We start from the raw sequence: 21491 nt of genomic DNA, 5'->3' as shown, positions 1-21491 counted from the left end.
CTAAAGTTTCTCGGGCCCAACAGAGAAGTCACCTTGGGCCATGCATGGAGAAAGAAATGCTGGTTCGACCTAGTTTCGTACACGGAAAGCCTTGTCCGTGTTACTCCTCTTAAGCCAAGCTTACATGCCTTGGGAGGATCGTGCCCACCTTCTTGAATGGATCACCCAACGTTTCTCTCAAGCAAAAGGTGATGACGAGGAATAAAGATTTTGACAAAGTTGATCTAATGTCGTTTCTATTTGCTTAGAATGTTCGTCGTAGCCTTGGTCTGTTGAATCATAAAAGGTTAATCTCCTCGTTATGTATCGTGCAATAGAGCGTGATTATATTCACTATTTTGTGTGATTCTGCAAATACTTTTTTGTTACCTAAAAGAGAAACCATGGGGTTGTTTGTTGCAAGAACAAATTTGCATGATTCTACTATTCAACCCAAAAAAAAAACATAAACTAGAACTAAAAGGAGGTGACAGATTAATGTTTACTCAATTGATGTTTGAACGACTCGCCATTTTCATCAAAATCTGTGTTGATGCTGGTTTCTTTTTCAATCAAAAAGAAAAAAAGACTGGACGATCTCCAAGCAGCTAGAGCATGGATAAATCTTGCAGGTTAGCCATGACAGGCTAGAATCTCTGTAACTGGTGAGATTGGAATTGGATGTCTAGATTTATTTCTTGAGTTATTACACGGCCGGGCACACAGCTAAACAGACTGGGAAGTCTAGATCAATTCAATCCACATGTTCTTGACAGTCTTGCTTACAGGGCATGTGCATTCAGTTTGATAACCTGAAACCTATTCCTTCCAAACAATAATAATCAAGAGAAATTGAGAGCAACAGCTACCTAAATGAAACTTCATTCATTTGACTATATAATTTGCACAAAAACAACATGACAACCCACAAGTGAAGTACGTACATGATCAGGTCAGGGACACCTTCACTTCATATCATCATATTCGATACCAAATGGAATCCTAAACCAACATAAACAGCAGCAGCTTCACTAGTATGTGCAAAACTGAAACGAACACACAAACAGAGACAAAACACAGAGCAACTAGCCAGCTGATGTTACTGCTTGTCAACTTGGTGTCCCAATTACTGCTTGCCCCCCTACACTATCGCCGCTGTTGCGGAGGCCGGGCTCTTCCTCCGTCCCCGCGCCTCTGTCGTCGCCGAGAGCAAACTCACTCACGTCCAAACGGTGATGGACCAGCTTGCTCTTTGTGCGACCTCCTGCCCGCCGACAATATTAGAATCTTCGCTAATCTGTTGTTAAAAAAAAATTGTGCATTTGGAGCACACTGGGCATCATCACTTGTTCTACTGTGATGATGCTGCTGCTGTTTCCTCCGTCTAGCACCTGTCCAGATTTGGATGTAAACTCTAAACTGTAACCAACCGTCGAGATTATGAAACTGAGGCTGCTTAAATGTAAAATAAGAACTTTGCTGTGCTTATAATTAATTAACAGCTGAATGTTTTTTGTTTAGTCTAGCTGAACAATAATAATGCAGCTTCAGAATTCAGAACTGTTGGTTCATTATCCAAGAAATGCCAAACATGGGACCATGGATTGTTCAATACATTTTCTGGATTCTAACTGCATACTATGTAAGAGCATCACTTGGTCGCTAAGGTCTCTCATGGACAATCCAGGTTCATAATGCCCTATTCCTAGGTCCTTATGACCAACTAAAATCACAAATCTTGTGAAAGAAAATACTCCAAAAAACACAATTCACCATGGACATGATAACAACAACGTTATGGACTTCTGATACCAAAAGAAGTTCAGAAGAATAGATAAAAGAGAATAAGCAGCAACAGAGGGACATACATATCCTTGCATCTGGCCTCCACTACAACACCTCTTCATAGTCGCCCACTTCATCTTCATCCTCCGACTGAACCTGCCAGGCGAAATTAAACAGCAACAGCAGAAAGAAATATATTCAGATTTAGCTAGCTCGAGCATATGAATGAAACAATCATAGTAGCTCTAGCGTATGATTGAAACTATCATAGAATCGATGATAAAAGAACTTATGCTACTGCATAATCAATGTGTCAAGCCTTTTGTCATCCAATGGCATCACTTGGCAATTCAATCTACATCCTTGGGGCGGGGCGTGCATAGAAACAGGGATGCTGGTTCCACAGAGTTTCTCTCAGGCAAACGATGAACAAGCCTGAACAAGATTCAGACATTTATAATTTTTAATTCTATTTCCTAGTAGAATCTTCATACCATGGTCTTCTAGTCTTAGTAGTCTGTTGAATCAGAACCAGTTAATCTTGTGTTGGATCATGTCAATGTGAACTGAATTCATGCCTGAACCACTCAACATGTCAACATAATTTGTAATCCTGCTGCTGATTCCTATAGTTTTCAACATGTTGAACCACTCAACATGTCAACATGTTTTTCAACCAGAGAAAAGATGGGACCATCTCTAGTCTATTCTTCTCATCTTCAAGCAGCTAGACTAAGCATGGATAGTGAAATCTTGCAGGTTAGACATAACAAGAGAGAAAGAATCTCTCACTAAAACTTTAGAGATTGATGAAACTGAATCTGTAAATTTATTCATTCATTCAGTCATTACACACGCCTAAACAAACTAGTAGTCCATCGGATCCATATCAACTGTCTCAGCTTCAGTAGTAAGTAAAAAAACAAGCTGAATGAATCATCAGATCAGCCAGGCACTGGTTACTCGCCGTCGGGGAGCTGGCCGCAGTCCTCGATGACGACGGGCTCGGCGGTGGCGCCACCGGACGAGCCGACGGCCTCCATCTTCTCCACGACGCGGTATCCATCGACAACCTGCCCGAACACGACGTGCTTGCCGTCGAGCCACGGCGTCTTGGCGGTGCAGATGAAGAACTGGGAGCCGTTGGTGCCGGGCCCGGCGTTGGCCATGGAGAGGACCCCGGGGCCCGTGTGGCGGAGCAGGAAGTTCTCGTCGGCGAACTTTTGGCCGTAGACCGACTCGCCGCCGGTGCCGTTGCCGCGGGTGAAGTCGCCGCCCTGGCACATGAAGCCCGGGATGATGCGGTGGAAGGCCGACCCCTTGTAGTGGAGCGGCTTGCCGCTCTTGCCCAGGCCCTTCTCGCCCGTGCAGAGCTGCCGGAAGTTGGCCGCCGTCTTGGGCACCTTGTCGGCGTAGAGCTCCATGATGACCCGGCCCGCCTTGGCCTGGCCGATGAGGATGTCGAAGAAGACCTTGGGGTTCTTGGCCGCCATGGCTACTTTCTGCTTCTATCTAAGATTTGCCTCAAAGGTATTGGAGTTAAAACGAATCAACAATTCAAGAAATTGAGCCCAATCTATCTAAGATTTGCCTCCAAGGTATTGGAGTTAAAACGAATCAACAATTCAAGAAAACAAATTGGGGAATGTGGTCATGGTCCTTGCGTGGCCTCCAGGGTAGCACTGCTGGAGGTCACAGGGCGAGGATCATGAAGATTGTAAGATTTGATTTGGCACAAACATTGAGCTCAGGAGGCCTTTGGATAATGACGCCTAGAAAGCCTTCGATATGTGCAGAGACAAGGAAACCAAAACCAAAACCAAAACCAAATCGAGTCACAAGAAACAAACACAGCTGTGAGGATAGAGAGAAATCTAGTCGAGATAAGAAGAAAAATCCTACCTTTCTTAATCTCCAGCAGCGGTGATGCTAGTTGAGTTGTGAGGAGGAGGAGGAGGAAGAAAATCTCCGGCAGCGGTGATGCTAGTTGAGTTGTGAGGAGGAGGAGGAGGAAGAAGATGGGGAAAACGGCGGCTGGATGGGGGAGATAAAAAGGGGAGGGTTTAGGGTTTTCAGAGCACACACTCCACGGGCTCTAATGGGCCTGGGCTCTAATTGGTAGGTGGCTCGAGCACGCACCTACCAATAAATAGCGGCCCATCTCATCTCAGCCGCACCTGACTCAACTAACAGCCCTGTTCTGTGTCAATTATGGCGGCCCATTCCACTGGGAGCCCAAAATTATAAATTAATTAATAATCTTTTCGTCTCAAAAGAAATTAATTAATAAATGATAAAAAAATTAACAACAAATATTTTCCATTAACAAGAAATTAGCTCTAGCTACTTTGTAGGATGTCAGACTGGAAAGCAACACCTTTAATTTGTGCTTATATGCTAATTTTACTTTTTAAGTACAATACTAATAATTTTTGAAATAAACTGAACACAGCTGCATATGTCTTCTATGTGTCGAGCAAAGCACCACTAATAATGGTGGTTACGCGGCAAACAAGTATGCATAACAGCCTGGGAAGATAGATGACCAAGTGCACAAGCAAAGATACATACATAATGTTCTCTTCTCCTGGGAAGATGACTAAGTGCAGAATATTAACTCTCCATTAACTAATTCTTTTTAGAAGCAAAGATGCACTCTCCATTATTTTTAGAAGCCAAAAATAATGAAACTTGCATAATGCAAAAAACGAAATAGTACAAGGTCAATAATGACTAAGAAGGAAAGGCACACGCTTGATATACACAAAAATGATGAAATCAACTAATCAAGACTCAGACAACCCCCTAGCTAAATGGCCTCCATTACAATTACTAAATTATCAAGCAGAAAAACAGAGGAAAAGCATAGCTAGAAGGGCATACGGCTAATAGTGATATATATAGGTGCTAGGCAGTAGGTTCTTAAACAGAGTAGTATGCGCGCGCATCATCAGAGATTTGACACATAGGATTAAGTGAAGTTAATCACATAGTCATCTCACAACATTACATGGTGAGCTACTTTTTTTTTTCAAAAAGGGGGATCTCCCCGGCCTCTGCATCAACATGGTGAGCTACTTGACATGGGCTTGAGAATGAGTACATATATTGTTGAACAACAGTTACCCTATCTTTCTTTGGTTCATTCTACCAGCTTTCCCGAAGCTCAACCTTTTGCTCACTGCCTTTTTAATTCATTGATTGATTCCTGAAGTTATGACATTCTGTTCCCTGTAAGGGTGGTACTAAGTTTGTCGGACATGTTGAAAAGAAAGGAAAAAAATTGAACAACTCATCATAAACTCATCCAACAACCAGTAGTAAAATAAGATCCCTCCTTTGTCACTTTAGTCCCTTTCTAAAAGGAATGTCAAATTGGTATAGAACTGGGAACCAGGCTTTTGGATAATGGATAATCAAATTGGCAGGCCATTAGGGAGACCGTGCCTGATTAATTATTCATCAAACCAAGCTAACCCTAGCATGTACCCCACTGCTAGTGCTAGAGTAGCCTTTATAAATGGGAAGGATTGATGATTCACTCCACAGGCTGCAAGGAACAAGAGTACACTACCAGCATCGATCAGGTAGCAGGAGCAATGACAGGGTTTTCCTCTCCATGCGGCGCATGCAAGTTCCTTCGGAGGAGGTGCGTCAATGGGTGTGTCTTCGCTCCACACTTCTGCCACGAGCAAGGGGCTGCACATTTTGCCGCCATCCATAAGGTGTTTGGTGCAAGCAACGCCTCGAAGCTCCTCACGAGCCTCCCGGCGACCGACCGCCGTGAGGCTGCGGTCACCATCTCCTACGAGGCACAGGCCAGGCAACATGATCCGGTATATGGTTGCGTCGCGCACATATTTGCTCTGCAGCAGCAGGTTAGTGAGTTATGCATTAGTCACACCGACTTGAACAACAATTCTATTGACTTCTGAATTTTCATTTGGTAAACTGCTAATTGCATGGACAGTGATAATATATTAGCAAAACTGATGGCATGCAATCTTCTCTTAGGTTGTAAATCTGCAAGCACAGTTGGAGTCGCTCAAAGCTCAGGAACCAGTACAAGGGTACACAAATACTTGTTCCGTATCAAGCCCTGAAGAAGACAGTATGAAGGCAAAGGTTATGGCTTGCCAGACAGTAAAGATTGAAAGAGAGAGCTACTACGGAAATGACGCCATGACCTCCTGCACTTCCATGCAATATTCTCAGGATTACAACAGTTCACATGTATACACACCGGACTATACAGCCTCGTTTAAATTTAATGATGAGAGTATACATGGTAGCACCATGTTTCCCGTTGATATGCAAGACTATCTGCAAGAGAATGGGTATTATGACACCGAGGGCCTCTAGTCGGCATATCTCAACTAGGTGTCACAGCATGTGCTTGGTAACTGCAAAGCTACCAGCAGTCCTCTTTTGGTAGTTCAAATTCTAAGCCATGGATAACCATTGTAAAATGTTCAAATTCTAAGCCTGTACTAAAATGCTGAATCAAACAGGGTGTAGAAGACATATGTTTTTTTTTTACTAACCATCAGTGATGAAGCATGCTGAAATGCTTCATCGCGCTTTTTTCGCTCTAGTGAATCATGAGAGATACTGATATGCCAAGATATGTTTTTCTCTCCCCTTTGAGGCATTTGGTTTCGTGCAAGCGAGAAAGGGAGTTCCGTGCTTAATTAGGGAACCACAACTAAGAGCATCTCCAGCCGCATCCCAACAGGGCCTCCCCAGGTGTTTTTGCCGCGTCGGGGCCCAAAAATCGGCTCAGTGGCGTCCCCAGAAACCCGTTTTTCGTCGGTTTAGGCCGAAACTGGCGCCGGCGTACCCAGGCCGAACCCGGCGCGTTGGGGGGCGCCGGGGCGAGCGGCTTTGGCGCGAAAGAGGCGCGGGCCAGCCGTGTCAGCGAGACGACGCCTCGTCTTCCCCCAGAGTACCTCGGTTTCCCGCGGGAAATCAATGGCAAGGCTGGGCGGCGCGGCGATGCCTCCCCTCCCGCCACGCGTACACACGGCGGGCTATAAAACCCGCCGCTGGCCACACCAGTCCGAGCCCAAAGCAGTCGCCGCCGAGTCTCTGCTCTCTCCCGTCCGCGCCGCCGAGCTCTGCTATCTCACCCGTCCTCCCCTTCCCTTCCCTCTCCAGCGATGGCCGAACGCTTCTCCGGCGACGCCGTGACGGCCAACGGCTTCGGCCGCTGCTCGCTCTAGGAGTGGGAGGTGTGGCTCCTGTTCGAGGCCAACATCCCAGCGCCGCCGGACATGCGCGCCGGGCTGACGGGGTGGAGGCTCAGCAATGGTGGTGCCCCCCCCCTCCGGTGCCCGACGTCGACGTGTGCCCTGGAGTCTTCGCCGCCGAGGTCGACCGCGTGCGGTCGTCCCTGGTGGAGGAGTAGCGCGTCCTCCCCCAGTACGCCGCCGACAACCACGCGGCGTGGGCGGACTACTTCCAGCGGCGGCAGGCACAACCGCTGGCGTCCATGAACGGGGCGGCGTCAAGAACAGCGACGGGCGCCACGTCTGGTGGGGCGTCCCCGGCCGCTCACTGCACGAGGTGCTGGAGTACCTCGAGGGCGGCAATAACCCGCCGCTGGCATACCCCCCCCCCCCCCCCCCCCCCCCCCCCCCCCCCCCCCCCCCCCCCCCCCCCCCCCCCGCCCCCCGCGCCCCCCCGCGCTGGAGCGCCGGGCCGTGGGTGCCCTTTTTGCAGTTGTTGATGATGATTGGGAGGCCCAACTTTTTCAGAGATACAATCCCAAGTTATCTCCCATTCGCTCGACAACGAAAAAATACCCAGAGGTAGTATATAGTAGCATGACATGCACGTCTTGTTGTTGTTGTTGTTGATAATCCGTAAATATCTCTTCTAAATTAGGATGAAATCATCATGGTGAATGCAGCCAGGTGTGTTTGCACTTTGCACGCACAAGTTCCAACCAACCTGGACGAATGAGACCTATACCAGGGGATAACATGTACCCAACCAAAACATCTCCACCTACTTTTTCTGGGCACAAACAGAGAGTCCATGCTGCTCTTGATCCAAAGGATGAACATGATAGAGAAGAAAAGCGCCAGCAGATTCAAAGCAACCGCTTTCCCAGAAATTATACAAATAGGTATGTGTCAGATTTTCAGAAAATCAGGGCAACAACCTTTATGCGAAATTAAACATGCCATCCTTTGTTAATCTTCTTAATTAGCACACCACATGAATGCCCAACCTGTTTTAGGATCTCCGTGTTACTAATTTACAATGTTTTCTGTGAATCCGTATTGCACTTTAGTTGATCCAGATTTCAAGCATATGCTATTTTGCTCTCTGCAAGGCCATGATAGTGTGACATTCTTTTAGGAAGACACTGCCTTCTCTTTGCATTAATAGTTTGGCCGTGCTAATTAATTCTAGCACTGGGTCTGTCCTTTAAGTTAGGCCATCATGAAATAAAACCATGATATTTCTTTGATGGCTCTGATTATGACGGTTTCATGAAGGAAGGAGAATCAAAGACACCTACAGCTGATGGCTCTGACTCGATGAAGACGGCGTGATGAAGGAAGGAGAATCTTTAGAAATGGGTGCAGATGATGTTAAGCCAGAGGCAGCAGCATCTTGGAGCACCCACAAAAGTGATGTCAGGAGCAGAGTATGTGTTCTTTCTGAAGAGGCTACATTGTTCTGATAGCTCAGAAAGTGAAGGAGTTACTATCTGACCGATGCTCCAAGATGACAGTTAAGTAGAAGAGGTGACAGATGCTCGGAAGCGAAGATCAAGAAGAATGAAGATGATGACAGACAGAGCCGGTGCCAACCAATCCGCGATTTTGCGGTGCATGTTACCATATGCGAACCGTATGATATATAGTAGGTGATCAAAGGCATAATATTTTTTTTTGCCTGACAATGCAATGCATGATGGATCAATCTTCCCCTAGCTCTTGGTCTCATAATATAGTGCTGAAATGTTTCATCGTCTCTTCACCTTAGTACAGGCTGATCAAAGGCATCATGTGTTTTTTTTACTAACAATCAGTGAAGTATGCTGAAATGCTTCATCGTGCTTTTTTCACTCTAGTGACTTGGCATGGATCAGAGATACTGACATACCAGGCTATATATGTTTTTATTTATCCTTTGTTCATTAAGCCAGACGTTTGGTTTAGTGCTTACTGCTTAGAGAAGCAAGCACAATTAACATTCCAAATGAATAGGTGGAATGGAAGTTAAGATCTGATTCAGTAGAATTCAACTAAATAACTACTCCCTCCGTTTTAAAATAGATGATCCAACATTATACTAACTTTAGCGCCAAACTGCCCACGGACTGGGGAAAGTCTCGTGTCATAATACTGGACTTAATTAATTATTAGGAGATGTGCCCTACTTGGCGAAATGGCGGAGGCATTCCGTTCCGTCCAACAGGTTGAGTTCATGGTGGGTGATACTTGGAGTCAGAGACCTGACCTGACCTGCACGGTGGCCGGGTTGCATTTTCTTTTCTTTTTTTTGAAGGGGGGTTGCATTTTCATAGTGCTGCCAGGCGAGGGAGGCATTTCGTTTCCAATCATTCAACCGAGCACCAGTGTGGTGGTTATGGGCCTATCTTATGGGCTTCCAAGCTTGAAGTATATCCCTCGTACCTTTCCAAGGCCTACTTTGTCTCCAACCACATCTCAACTGTCATACCACCTTTTATTTATGTTTTCCTCAAAAAAAAAAAACTGTCATACCTTTTGAATTTAAGCAGTTACATAAATATTCTACTGTAGTAAAATTACTCAAGATCACAGGAATGTCAAATGCACAACAACTGTAATACTCTAGAAATTTTGGATCTTGGCGGCAAAATTCAAGAAAACCATGGAACACAATAATAAAACGTACGTATTCAAGAAAATTAACCATGGATACTCGTGATTTCACCTAGTTATTAGTTATTTTTCTATCCTCCTCTCACCCCCTCTATTTTCCTCATTTTCTTTTCTCGGTTTCTTTGCGTTCCGTAAACTTCTACGTTGGCGGTTTTCCCATGTTTTTTTTAAGCTTTGCCAAAAAAACTGGTTTCCGCCTGTTTTCTTTTAGCTAGTTTATTTTTTCCAGTGTTAGTTTTTTATTTACCTCACTTGTCTCGTGATCCTTTTTGCAAGTAAGAAGACTAAATCTTGAGGGTTTTAAGAACTCTTTTTTTCCGGGTAGATAGCCTACCTCACTTAGTGGGGGAAGAGGGTGTATAATTCCACTGTCTAGGTTCAAATCCTCCTAATGAATCTGAATTCACAATTATGTTTTTGGGTCCCCTTTATAAAAAAAATCCGAAAATGATGTATATGGTTTTGGTACTATTGAGGGACCAAAAGTTTTCTTTCACTTCCCTCTCGTGACCTAGGCGGCCACGGGTGGCGGCGATCTACCCTCCACCCTTGCAAGAGACTGGAGGCCCCCTCTTCTTTCATTTGTCCCTCCAACGATGGGGGTGGGCAAGGACCCCAAGGCTTTAGAGCCAGTTTGGTTCCCGCCCTGGCCCTCGTGCCCACCCCCATCTAGGAAGCCGGATGGTGCCTGGTGTGGACGCGAGATGGTGGGATTTCTCTGCCTGGCCAGGCTAGTGAATCGATGTAGCGTTTGGTTCACTAGTGCAAAACCGGGCAATAGCACCGGTTCATAAGGCCTTTTAGTGCCGGTTCGGTAACCGGCACTAAAGTGTGGGCACTAAAGGCCCCCCCTTTAGTACCGGTTCAGCACGAACCGGTGCTAAAGGGCAACCACGTCGCACAAGCCAGCTCCGGGGGCGCGTAGGACATTAGTACCGGTTGGTAACACCAACCGGTACTAAATGTTTAGTTGTGTTTTGGTTTTATTTTTTATTTTTTACTTTAATTTTGTGTTTTCAATTTAATTTAGTGATTGTTTTACATTATAATGAGTTGTTAAATCATTAGGTGAAAGTACCGCAGATTAGTTTGACTAGGATGCATGTGGATCCTAGCAAAGTCATCAAGTATATGCCATATCCATATTATATATACTTGATCACCTAATTAAGTGATCGAGGTAATATGGATATGGCATATACTTGATCACTTAGCTAGAATCCATCCAGTTGAAACTAATCTGCGATTTCTTTCATAAATGATATAATAACTCATCATCATCATCATCATCATATTAATATAAAAACTCTTGCATCATATATATCATCACCAACAACAGTTTTCATAGCTAGCTAAAAATCATCATATAATAGTCGTCTCATTACCACTACTTAATCATCATATAGTCATTACCGCTATCTAATTACCACCAACACTAGCTTAAAGAAGAAACATTCACTTGTAGCAGAAGCCAAGATATCATTGAGTTCAACATGGTAATGATATTATAAGCGTTCATAACACCACAAAAGCAAATCACTCTTTGAGATTAAGTTCAGGACGAAGAACACGGACATGAGAGGACAAGTACTAAGAGCATGAACTAGCTAATCACTCCTGCTGCTCTCTCTCAGGTAAAATAGCATAGAACATGTATAGATTTCCTGATTCATCATATTGGAGCATGCAGATGAACCTGTCTCCTAATCGTGGGTTGCGCTTCTGATTGCTGCCCCCTAGTACTTCTCTGCAATCGTTCACAATTTTGCTCCGGTCTTTTACTATTAAGCATTGCTCGCTATTAGAAATCCTGAATGCACTAAAGTGCATTGTAGGATATCTTGGGCGTAAGCTAACAATATTCATGGTACCTTTAGTCTCGATCCAATCAGGCACAACATTCATCGGGAGTCCCTGTTGAAGAACATCGTATAGTAACATACTTAGCAATGAAGTTTAGCTTAAAAAATAATGTATGCAAAGATTCACTGAGGAGAAATAGTAGAAATCTTACCATCTTTCCTAAATATATGTGACCGTAGTTCAGTACGAACACTATTGGTCGCACATTTTGAGTACTAACATTTCTAAGTGCAGGAAAAAAATTTGTCTTGACAGCATCAAGATCCTCAAGCCATGAAACATAATGACTTGTCTCCTCGCAGTTTAGTTCAGCCCCGGGACAGTGGACGGTCCTGTCTATCAAGCGCCAGACATGTTTGCTTGATTGGAAATAAGCTGTCAATATAAATTACTTGTCAACTCTTTTTGAATAAACAATATTGAAGACATAATATGGTTGAGAAACTCACATAATGGTAGAACTGGAGGCGTCTGCACATCGACCCAGATGTCTCTATTACCTTCAATATCATCTTCCGGACGAATATCAAAGGTGATAACCATATCAGGCTCAAATGCATAAGCCTTGCATAGTGCTTGCCAAGTTTTGCATTCAAAATAGGTGTATGTATCTGCATTGTATAATTTGACGTTGAAGGTATTGATACGTCTCCAACGTATCTATAATTTTTGATTGCTCCATACTATATTATCTACTGTTTTGGATGTTTATGGGCTTTATTATACACTTTTATATCATTTTTGGGACTAACCTATTAACCCAGAGCCCAGTGCCAGTTTCTGTTTTTACCCTGTTTTAGGGTTTCGAAGAAAAGGAAAACCAAACAGAGTCCAATTGACCTGAAACTTCACGGAACTCATTTTTGGAAGGAAAGAAGCCCAGAAGACTTGGAGTGCACGTCGGGGGATCTGCGAGGAGGTCACGAGGCAGGGGGGCGCGCCCACCCCTCCACCCTCGTGAGCCCCTCGTGGCCCCCCTGACGTACTTCTTCCGCCTATATATCTCCATATACCCTAAAAACATCCGTGAGTACAATAGATCGGGAGTTTCACCGCCAGAAGCCTCCGTAGCCACCGAAAGCCAATCTAGACCCGTTTCGGCACCCTGCCGGAGGGGGCAATCCTTATCCGGTGGCCATCTTCATCATCCTGGTGCTCTCCATGACGAGGAGGGAGTAGTTCTCCCTCGGGGCTGAGAGTATGTACCAGTAGCTATGTGTTTGATCTCTCTCTCTCTCGTGTTCTTGATTTGGCACGATCTTGATGTATCGCGAGCTTTGCTATTATAGTTGGATCTTATGTTTCTCCTCCCCCTCTTCTCTCTTGTAATGAATTGAGTTTCCCCTTTGAAGTAATCTTATCGGATTGAGTCTTTAAAGATTTGAGAACACTTGATGTATGTCTTGCCGTGCGTATCTGTGGTGACAATGGGATATCACATGATTCACTTGATGTATGTTTTGGTGATCAACTTGCGGGTTCCGCCCATGAACCTATGCATAGGGGTTGGCACACGTTTTCGTCGTGATTCTCCGGTAGAACTTTGGGGCACTCTTTGAGGTCCTTTGTGTTGGTTGAATAGATGAATCTGAGATTGTGTGATGCATATCGTATAATCATACCCACGAATACTTGAGGTGACATTGGAGTATCTAGGTGACATTAGGGTTTTTATTGATTTGTGTCTTAAGGTGTTATTCTAGTACGAACTCTAGGGCTGTTTGTGACACTTATAGGAATAGCCCAACGGATTGATTGGAAAGAATAACTTTGAGGTGGTTTCTTACCCTACCATAATCTCTTCGTTCGTTCTCTGCTATTAGTGACTTTGGAGTGACTCTTTGTTGCATGTTGAGGGATAGTTATGTGATCCAATTATGTTAGTATTGTTGACAGGACTTACACTAGTGAAAGTATGAACCCTAGGCCTTATTTCCACACATTGCAATACCGTTTACGCTCACTTTTATCATTAGTTACCTTGCTGTTTTTATAATTTTAGATTACAAATACCTTTATCTACTATCCATATATGATGACCCACAAGTATAGGGGATCTATCGTAGTCCTTTCGGTAAGTAAGAGTGTCGAACCCAACGAGGAGCAGAAGGAAATGATAAGCGGTTTTCAGCAAGGTATTCTCTGCAAGTACTGAAATAAGTGGTAACAAATAGTTTTGTGATAGGATAAATTGTAACGAGCAACAAGTAACAAAAGTAAATAAAGTGCAGCAAGGTGGCCCAATCCTTTTTGTAGCAAAGGACAAGCCGGAACAAACTCTTATAATAGGAAAAGCGCTCCCGAGGACACATGGGAATATCGTCAAGCTAGTTTTCATCACGTTCATATGATTCGCGTTCAATACTTTGATGATTTGATATGTGGGTGGACCGGTGCTTGGGTGTTGTTCTTAATTGAACAAGCATCCCACTTATGGTTAACCACTATTGCAAGCATCCGCAACTACAACAAAAGTATTAAGGTAAATCTAACCATAGCATGAAACATATGGATCCAAATCAGCCCCTTACGAAGCAACGCATAAACTAGGGTTTAAGCTTCTGTCACTCTAGCAACCCATCATCTACTTATTACTTCACAATGCCTTCCTCTAGGCCCAAATAATGGTGAAGTGTTATGTAGTCGATGTTCACATAACACCACTAGAGGCTACACAACATACATCTTATCAAAATATCAAACGAATACCAAATTCACATGACTACTCATAGCAAGACTTCTCTCTTGTCCTCAGGAACGAACGTAATTACTCACAAAGCATATTCATGTTCATAATCAGAGGGGTAATAATGTGCATATAGGATCTGAACATATGATCTTCCACCAATTAAACCAACTAGCATCAACTACAAGGAGTAACCAACACTACTAGCAACCTACTAGAACCAATCCCGGACTTTGAGACAAGAATTGGATGCAAGAGATGAACTAGGGTTTGGAGATGAGATGGTGCTGGTGAAGATGTTGATGGAGATTGCCCTCTCCCGATGAGAGGAGCGTTGGTGATGACGATGGTGATGATTTTCCCCTCCTGGAGGGAAGTTTCCCCGGCAGAACAGCTCTGCCGGAGCTCTAGATTGGATCCGCCAAGGTTCCACCTCGTGGCGGCGGAGTCTCGTCCCGAAAAGTTCCTTCTTATTTTTTCTCATCGAAAGACTCCATATAGGAGAAGATGGACGTCAGAGAGCCACCAGGGGGCCCACGAGGTAGGGGGCGCGCCCTAGGGGGGGGGCGCCCCCCACCCTCGTGAGCAGGGTGTGGGCCCCCTGGCCTTCATCTTTGGCAAGGATTTTTCTTTATTTATTTTAAGATGTTCTGTGGAGTTTCAGGATTTTTGGAGTTGCGCAAAATAGGTCTCTAATATTTGCCCCTTTTCCAGCCCAGAATTCCAGCTACCGGCATTCTCCCTCCTTATGTAAACCTTGTAAAATAAGAGAGAATAGCCATAAGTATTGTGACATAAAGTGAAATAACAGTCCATAATGCAATAAATATCGATATAAAAACATGATGCAAAAAAGACGTATCAACTCCCCCAAGCTTAGACCTCGCTTGTCCTCAAGCGAAAAGCCGATAACAATAAATATGTCCTCATGTTTAGAGGTAGAGGCGTCGATAAAAATAAAATACGGACATGAAGGCATCATGATTATTCTCATAGCAGCAACATATATAGCTTTTTTCATATGGTTACTTATGTTCAAGTGATGATCTATTCACAATGCAAAAGTATAAATCATAAACCTTATTGGGCTCCGACAAACTATAATCTCAGTCATTGAAGCAATTGCAATTTATCATAACATTGGGAAGAGTCTATGTCAGAGCTAAAAAACAAGTCCGCATACTCAACTATCATTTAGTCCTCCATAATTGCTAACACTCACGCGATACTTGTGGTTACGGAGTTTTAATCGGACACAGAGAAAGATAGGGGCTTATAGTTTTGCCCCACAACCTTTTACCTCAAGGGTAATGTCAACAATAATGGTTCATGCTCCCCTACATCCAATTAGATATATATATATATATATATATATATATATATATATATATCATGTTCTTTCCAACATGATGAGCTTGCCAAAGGATAAAATGAAAAAGAAAAGGTGAAGATCACCATGACTCTTGCATAAGGTAGAAGATAATAATAAAGGATAGGCCCTTCGCAGAGGGAAGCAGAGGTTGCCATGCGCTTTTATGGTTGGATGGATAAAATCTCAATGCGAAAGAACGTCACTTTATATTGCCCCTTGTGATATGAACCTTTATTATGCAGTCCGTCGCTTTTATTACTTCCACATCACAAGATCGTATAAATCTTATTTCTCCCACACCAATCAATCATACACATTTAGAGCAATTTTTATTGCTTTGCACTGATGACAACTTACTTGAAGGATCTTACTCAATCCATAGGTAGATATGGTGGACTCTCATGGCAAAACTGGTTTAAGGGTGTTTGGAAGCACAAGTAGTATTTTTACTTGGTGCTGAGAATTTGGCTAGCATGAGGGGGAAAGGCAAGCTCAACAAGTTAGAGGATCCATGACAACATACTTTATCTCAGATATAAGAAAGACATAACTCATTACGTTGTCTTCCTTGTCCAACATCAACTCTTTAGCATGTCATATTTTAATGAGTGCTCCCAATCATAAAAGATGTCAATGATAATATATCTATATGTGAAAACCTCTCTTTCCTTATTACTTACTATTAATTGCAAGAATGACCAAAGCTATGTCTGCCAACTCCCAACAACTTTTAATCATCATACTCTTTCTATGTGAAGTCATTACTCTCAATAAGATCAATATGAACTTTTTGTTTCTTTTTATTCTTTTCTCTTTTCTTTTATTCACCCAAGATCATGGCAAAATAATCAAGCCCTTGACTCAACACTAATCTTTATTATATATAGCTCAAGGACTCGATTACATAGAGAGATCGTAAAGCAAAACTCAAAACTAGATCATGCCATAAACTTTATTCTACTAGATCAAGATACTACTAATAGGATCGAACTAAGAAAAACGGTAAAGATAGGAGTTGTGATTGTGATACGATACCGGGGCACCTCCCCCAAGCTTGGCAGTTGCCAAGGGGAGTGCCCATACCCATGTGATTATATCTCCTTGGTTGGTGAGGAAGATGGAGGTGTCGTTGATGATGTGGGCTTGTCATCCATCTTCCAAGGCATAGGTTCACCATCATAGAAGGATGATCGAGTCTCTGGAATCCTCGAATCTGCAGCCAAACTCATTCTTTTGAATCTATATTCATACTCATAGTTTTGGTTTTGCAGGTCATAGATTTGGGCTTGGAGGTGCTCGATCTTCTCATATAGCTTGAAGATGGCCTCCTCGGTGTTCTTGGCATCCAGCTTGTAGTTGTTGGTGAACTCCGTGAGCATCGTGTGGCTAGCATTGATTCCACGCTCCACCATCCCCTGGCACTTGAAAACTTGTTGCTCCATTGCTTCGAGCCTCGTCTCCACGCTCCCGGTTCCCTTTGGTCCCTCAACATCGCGGATGTGCAACAACCCATCACGCATCTCAATGGTTTGAGGGTGTCGCAGCACCTCCGCGAGGTAAGGGTTGATGACCTTCTCGAAGAACTTGTCCTTGGAAGCACTTGGGGACGTCATGATAATCTAGATCTGTCAGAAAAACAGCTCGAAACAAGAACAGAGGAGGTTTGCGTGATACGGGAGTCAAAACCTTCGGGAGAATATATAATGAATTTTTACCGACCAAAATACGTATCTGAAGGAAATATGCCCTAGAGGCAATAATAATGTTATTATTTTATTTCCTTATATCATGATAAATGTTTATTATTCATGCTAGAATTGTATTATCCGGAAACATAATACTTGTGTGAATACATAGACAAACTAAACGTCACTAGTATGCCTCTACTTGACTAGCTCATTAATCAAAGATGGTTATGTTTCCTAACAATAGACATGTGTTGTCATTTGATTAACGGGATCACATTATTAGGAGAATGATGTGATTGACATGACCCATTCCATTAGCTTAGCACCCGATCGTTTAGTGTGTTGCTATTGCTTTCTTCATGACTTATACATGTTCCTATGACTATGAGATTATGCAACTCCCATTTGCCGGAGGAACACTTTGTGTGCTACCAAACGTCACAACGTAACTGGGTGATCATAAAGGAGCTCTACAGGTGTCTCCAAAGGTACATGTTGGGTTGGCGTATTTCGAGATTAGGATTTGTCACTCCGATTGTCGGAGAGGTATCTCTGGGCCCTCTCGATAATGCACATCACATAAGCCTTGCTAGCATTGCAACTAAAGGGTTAGTTGCGAGATAATGTATTACGAAATGAGTAAAGAGACTTGCCGGTAACGAGATTGAACTAGGTATTGAGATACTGACGATCGACTCTCGGGCAAGTAACATACCGATGACAAAGGGAACAACGTATATTCTTATGCGGTCTGACCGATAAAAGATCTTCGTAGAATATGTAGGAGCCAATATGAGCATCCAGGTTCCGCTATTGGTTATTGACCGGAGACGTGTCTCGGTCATGTCTACATTGTTCTCGAACCCGTAGGGTCCGCACGCTTAAGGTTTCGATGACAGTTATATTATGAGTTTATGAGTTTTGATGTACCGAAGTTAGTTCGGAGTCCCGGATGTGATCACGGACATAACGAGGAGTCTCGAAATGGTCGAGACATAAAGATTGATATATTGGACGGCTATATTCGGACACCGGAAGTGTTCCGGGTGATTTCGGAGAAAACCGGAGAGCCGGAGGGTTACCGGAACCCTACCGGGAGAAGTAATGGGCCATATGGGCCTTAGTGGAGAGAGAGAGAGGAGCAGCCAGGGTGGGCCGCGTGCCTCCTCCCCCCCTTGGTCCGAATTGGACCCCCCCCTCTCCTTCTCCCTCCCCACTTCCTTCCCCCTCCTAGTAGGAGTCCTACTCCTACTAGGAGGACTCCTCCTTGGCGCGCCTATAGGGCCGGCCGGCCTCCTCCCCTTGCTCCTTTATATACGGGGCAGGGGGCACCCCTAGAAACACAAGTTGATCCACGTGATCATATTCTTAGCCGTGTGCGGTGCCCCCTTCCACCATAATCCTCAATAATACTGTAGCAGTGCTTAGGCGAAGCCCTGCGACGGTAGTACATCAAGATCGTCACCACGCCGTCGTGCTGACGGAACTCTTCCCCGACACTTTGCTGGATCGGAGTCCGGGGATCGTCATCGAGCTGAACGTGTGCTAAAACTCGGAGGTGCCGTAGTTTCGGTGCTTGATCAGTTGGGCCGTGAAGACGTACGACTACATCAACCGTGTTGTGCTAATGCTTCCGCTGTCGGTCTACAAGGGTATGTAGATCACACTCTCCCCTCTCGTTGCTATGCATCACCATGATCTTGCGTGTGCGTAGGATTTTTTTTGAAATTACTACGTTCCCCAACAGTGGCATCCGAGCCTAGGTTTTATGTGTTGATGTTATTTGCACAAGTAGAACACAAGTGAGTTGTGGGCGATATAAGTCATACTGCTTACCAGCATGTCATACTTTGGTTCGGCGGTATTGTTGGACGAAGCGGCCCGGACCGACATTACGCGTACGCTTACGCGAGACCGGTTCTCCCGACATGCTTTGCACAAAGGTGGCTAGCGGGTGACAGTTTCTCCAACTTTAGTTGAACCGAGTGTGGCTACGCCCGGTCCTTGTGAAGGTTAAAACAGCACCAACTTGACAAACTATCGTTGTGGTTTTGATGCGTAGGTAAGATTGGTTCTTGCTTAAGCCCGTAGCAGCCACGTAAAACTTGCAACAACAAAGTAGAGGACGTCTAACTTGTTTTTGCAGGGCATGTTGTGATGTGATATGGTCAAGACATGATGCTAAATTTTATTGTATGAGATGATCATGTTTTGTAACCAAGTTATCGGCAACTGGCAGGAGCCATATGGTTGTCGCTTTATTGTATGCAATGCAATTGCGCTGTAATGCTTTACTTTATCACTAAGCGGTAGCGATAGTCGTGGAAGCATAAGATTGGCGAGACGACAACGATGCTACGATGGTAATCAAGGTGTCGCGCCGGTGACGATGGTGATCACGACGGTGCTTCGAAGATGGAGATCACAAGCACAAGATGATGATGGCCATATCATATCACTTATATTGATTGCATGTGATGTTTATCTTTTATGCATCTTATCTTGCTTTGATTGACGGTAGAATTTTAAGATGATCTCTCACTAATTATCAAGAAGTGTTCTCCCTGAGTATGCACCATTGCGAAAGTTCTTCGTGCTGAGACACCACGTAATGATCGGGTGTGATAGGCTCTACGTTCAAATACAATGGGTGCAAAACAGTTGCACACGCGGAATACTCATGTTATACTTGACGAGCCAAGCATATACAGATATGGCCTCGGAACACGGAGACCGAAAGGTCGAGCGTGAATCATATAGTAGATATGATCAACATAGTGATGTTCACCAATGAAACTACTCCATCTCACGTGATGATCGGACATGGTTTAGTTGATTTGGATCACGTAATCACTTAGAGGATTAGAGGGATGTCTATCTAAGTGGGAGTTCTTTAGTAATATGATTAATTGAACCTAAATTTATCATGAACTTAGTACCTGATGGTATCTTGCTTGTTTATGTTTGATTGTAGATAGATGGCCCGTGTTGTTGTTCCGTTGAATTTTAATGCGTTCCTTGAGAAAGCAAAGTTGAAAGATGATGGTAGCAACTACACGGACTGGGTCCGTAACTTGAGGATTATCCTCATTGCTGCACAGAAGAATTACGTCCTGGAAGCACCGTTGGGTGCCAGGCCTGCTGCTGGAGCAACACCAGATGTTATGAACGTCTGGCAGAGCAAAGCTGATGACTACTCGATAGTTCACTGTGCCATGCTTTACGGCTTAGAATCGGGACTTCAACGACATTTTGAACGTCATGGAGCATATGAGATGTTCTAGGAGTTGAAGTTAATATTTCAAGCAAATGCCCGGATTGAGAGATATGAAGTCTCCAATAAGTTCTATAGCTGCAAGATGGAGGAGAACAGTTCTGTCAGTGAGCATATACTCAAAATGTCTGGGTATAATAATCACTTGATTCAATTGGGAGTTAATCTTCCAGATGATTGCGTCATTGACAGAATTCTCCAATCACTGCCACCAAGCTACAAGAGCTTCGTGATGAACTATAATATGCAAGGGATGAATAAGACTATTCCCAAGCTCTTCGCAATGCTGAAAGCTGCGGAGGTAGAAATCAAGAAGGAGCATCAAGTGTTGATGGTCAACAAGACCACTAGTTTCAAGAAAAAGGGCAAAGGGAAGAAGAAGGGGAACTTCAAAAAGAACAGCAAGCAAGTTGCTACTCAAGAGAAGAAACCCAAACCTGGACCTAAGCCTGAAACTGAGTGCTTCTACTGCAAGCAATGGTCACTGGAAGCGGAACTGCCCCAAGTATTTGGCGGATAAGAAGGATGGCAAGGTGAACAAAGGTATATGTGATATACATGTTATTGATGTGTACCTTACTAATGCTCGCAGTAGCACCTGGGTATTTGATACTGGTTCTATTGCTAACATTTGCAACTCGAAACAGGGACTACGGATTAAGCGAAGATTGGCTAAGGACGAGGTAACGATGCGCGTGGGAAATGGTTCCAAAGTCGATGTGATCGCGGTCGGCACGCTACCTCTACATCTACCTTCGGGATTAGTATTAGACCTAAATAATTGTTATTTGGTGCCAGCGTTAAGCATGAACATTATATCTGGATCTTGTTTAATGCAAGACGGTTATTCATTTAAATCAGAGATTAATGGTTGTTCTATTTATATGAGTAATATCTTTTATGGTCATGCACCCTTAAAGAGTGGTCTATTCTTATTAAATCTCGATAGTAGTGACACACA

General features: G+C 43.9%; 2 protein-coding genes across 5 annotated transcripts; one reads left to right on the top strand and one right to left on the bottom strand.

Moving 5' to 3' along the window:
• Window positions 1-847: 847 nt before the first annotated feature.
• Window positions 848-3816, bottom strand: LOC125550147 (peptidyl-prolyl cis-trans isomerase). Of its 4 annotated transcripts, none has more exons than XR_007301540.1 (4): window positions 3667-3816; window positions 2732-3276; window positions 1848-1920; window positions 848-1370 (listed from the first exon to the last, which is right to left on the bottom strand). XR_007301540.1 is itself a non-coding variant. In XM_048713064.1 (3 exons), the coding sequence occupies exons 2-3, from the start codon at window positions 3255-3257 to the stop codon at window positions 1904-1906; spliced, it is 543 nt and encodes a 180-aa protein (XP_048569021.1). In that variant the 5' UTR covers window positions 3258-3276; window positions 3667-3816; the 3' UTR covers window positions 1688-1903. The 4 variants fall into 4 exon arrangements, 1 of the variants encoding a protein (XP_048569021.1); XR_007301541.1 differs by having other exon boundaries at window positions 848-1243; XR_007301542.1 differs by having other exon boundaries at window positions 848-1276; window positions 2732-3266; window positions 3667-3787.
• Window positions 3817-5325: 1509 nt separating this feature from the next.
• LOC125550146 (LOB domain-containing protein CRL1-like) lies at window positions 5326-6290 on the top strand. The gene is made up of 2 exons (XM_048713062.1): window positions 5326-5642; window positions 5779-6290. The coding sequence occupies exons 1-2, from the start codon at window positions 5364-5366 to the stop codon at window positions 6124-6126; spliced, it is 627 nt and encodes a 208-aa protein (XP_048569019.1). The 5' UTR covers window positions 5326-5363; the 3' UTR covers window positions 6127-6290.
• The last annotated feature ends 15201 nt before the right edge of the window (window positions 6291-21491 follow it).

The sequence above is a fragment of the Triticum urartu genome, chromosome 4 (assembly GCF_003073215.2).
Source record: "Triticum urartu cultivar G1812 chromosome 4, Tu2.1, whole genome shotgun sequence".
In the NCBI taxonomy this organism is placed as follows: Eukaryota; Viridiplantae; Streptophyta; class Magnoliopsida; order Poales; family Poaceae; genus Triticum; species Triticum urartu.
Note: the sequence above shows the minus strand (reverse complement) of the source record. Positions and strands in the feature narration are given on the sequence as shown.

What these genes read in the sequence shown, in the direction of transcription:
- LOC125550146 (XM_048713062.1), top strand. Translation starts at nt 5,364, where the DNA reads ATGACAGGGTTTTCCTCTCCATGCGGCGCATGCAAGTTCCTTCGGAGG. An exon ending in TATTTGCTCTGCAGCAGCAG is followed by an intron (nt 5,643 to 5,778) that starts GTTAGTGAGTTA and finishes ATCTTCTCTTAG; the next exon opens with GTTGTAAATCTGCAAGCACA.
- LOC125550147 (XM_048713064.1), bottom strand. Translation starts at nt 3,257, where the DNA reads ATGGCGGCCAAGAACCCCAAGGTCTTCTTCGACATCCTCATCGGCCAG.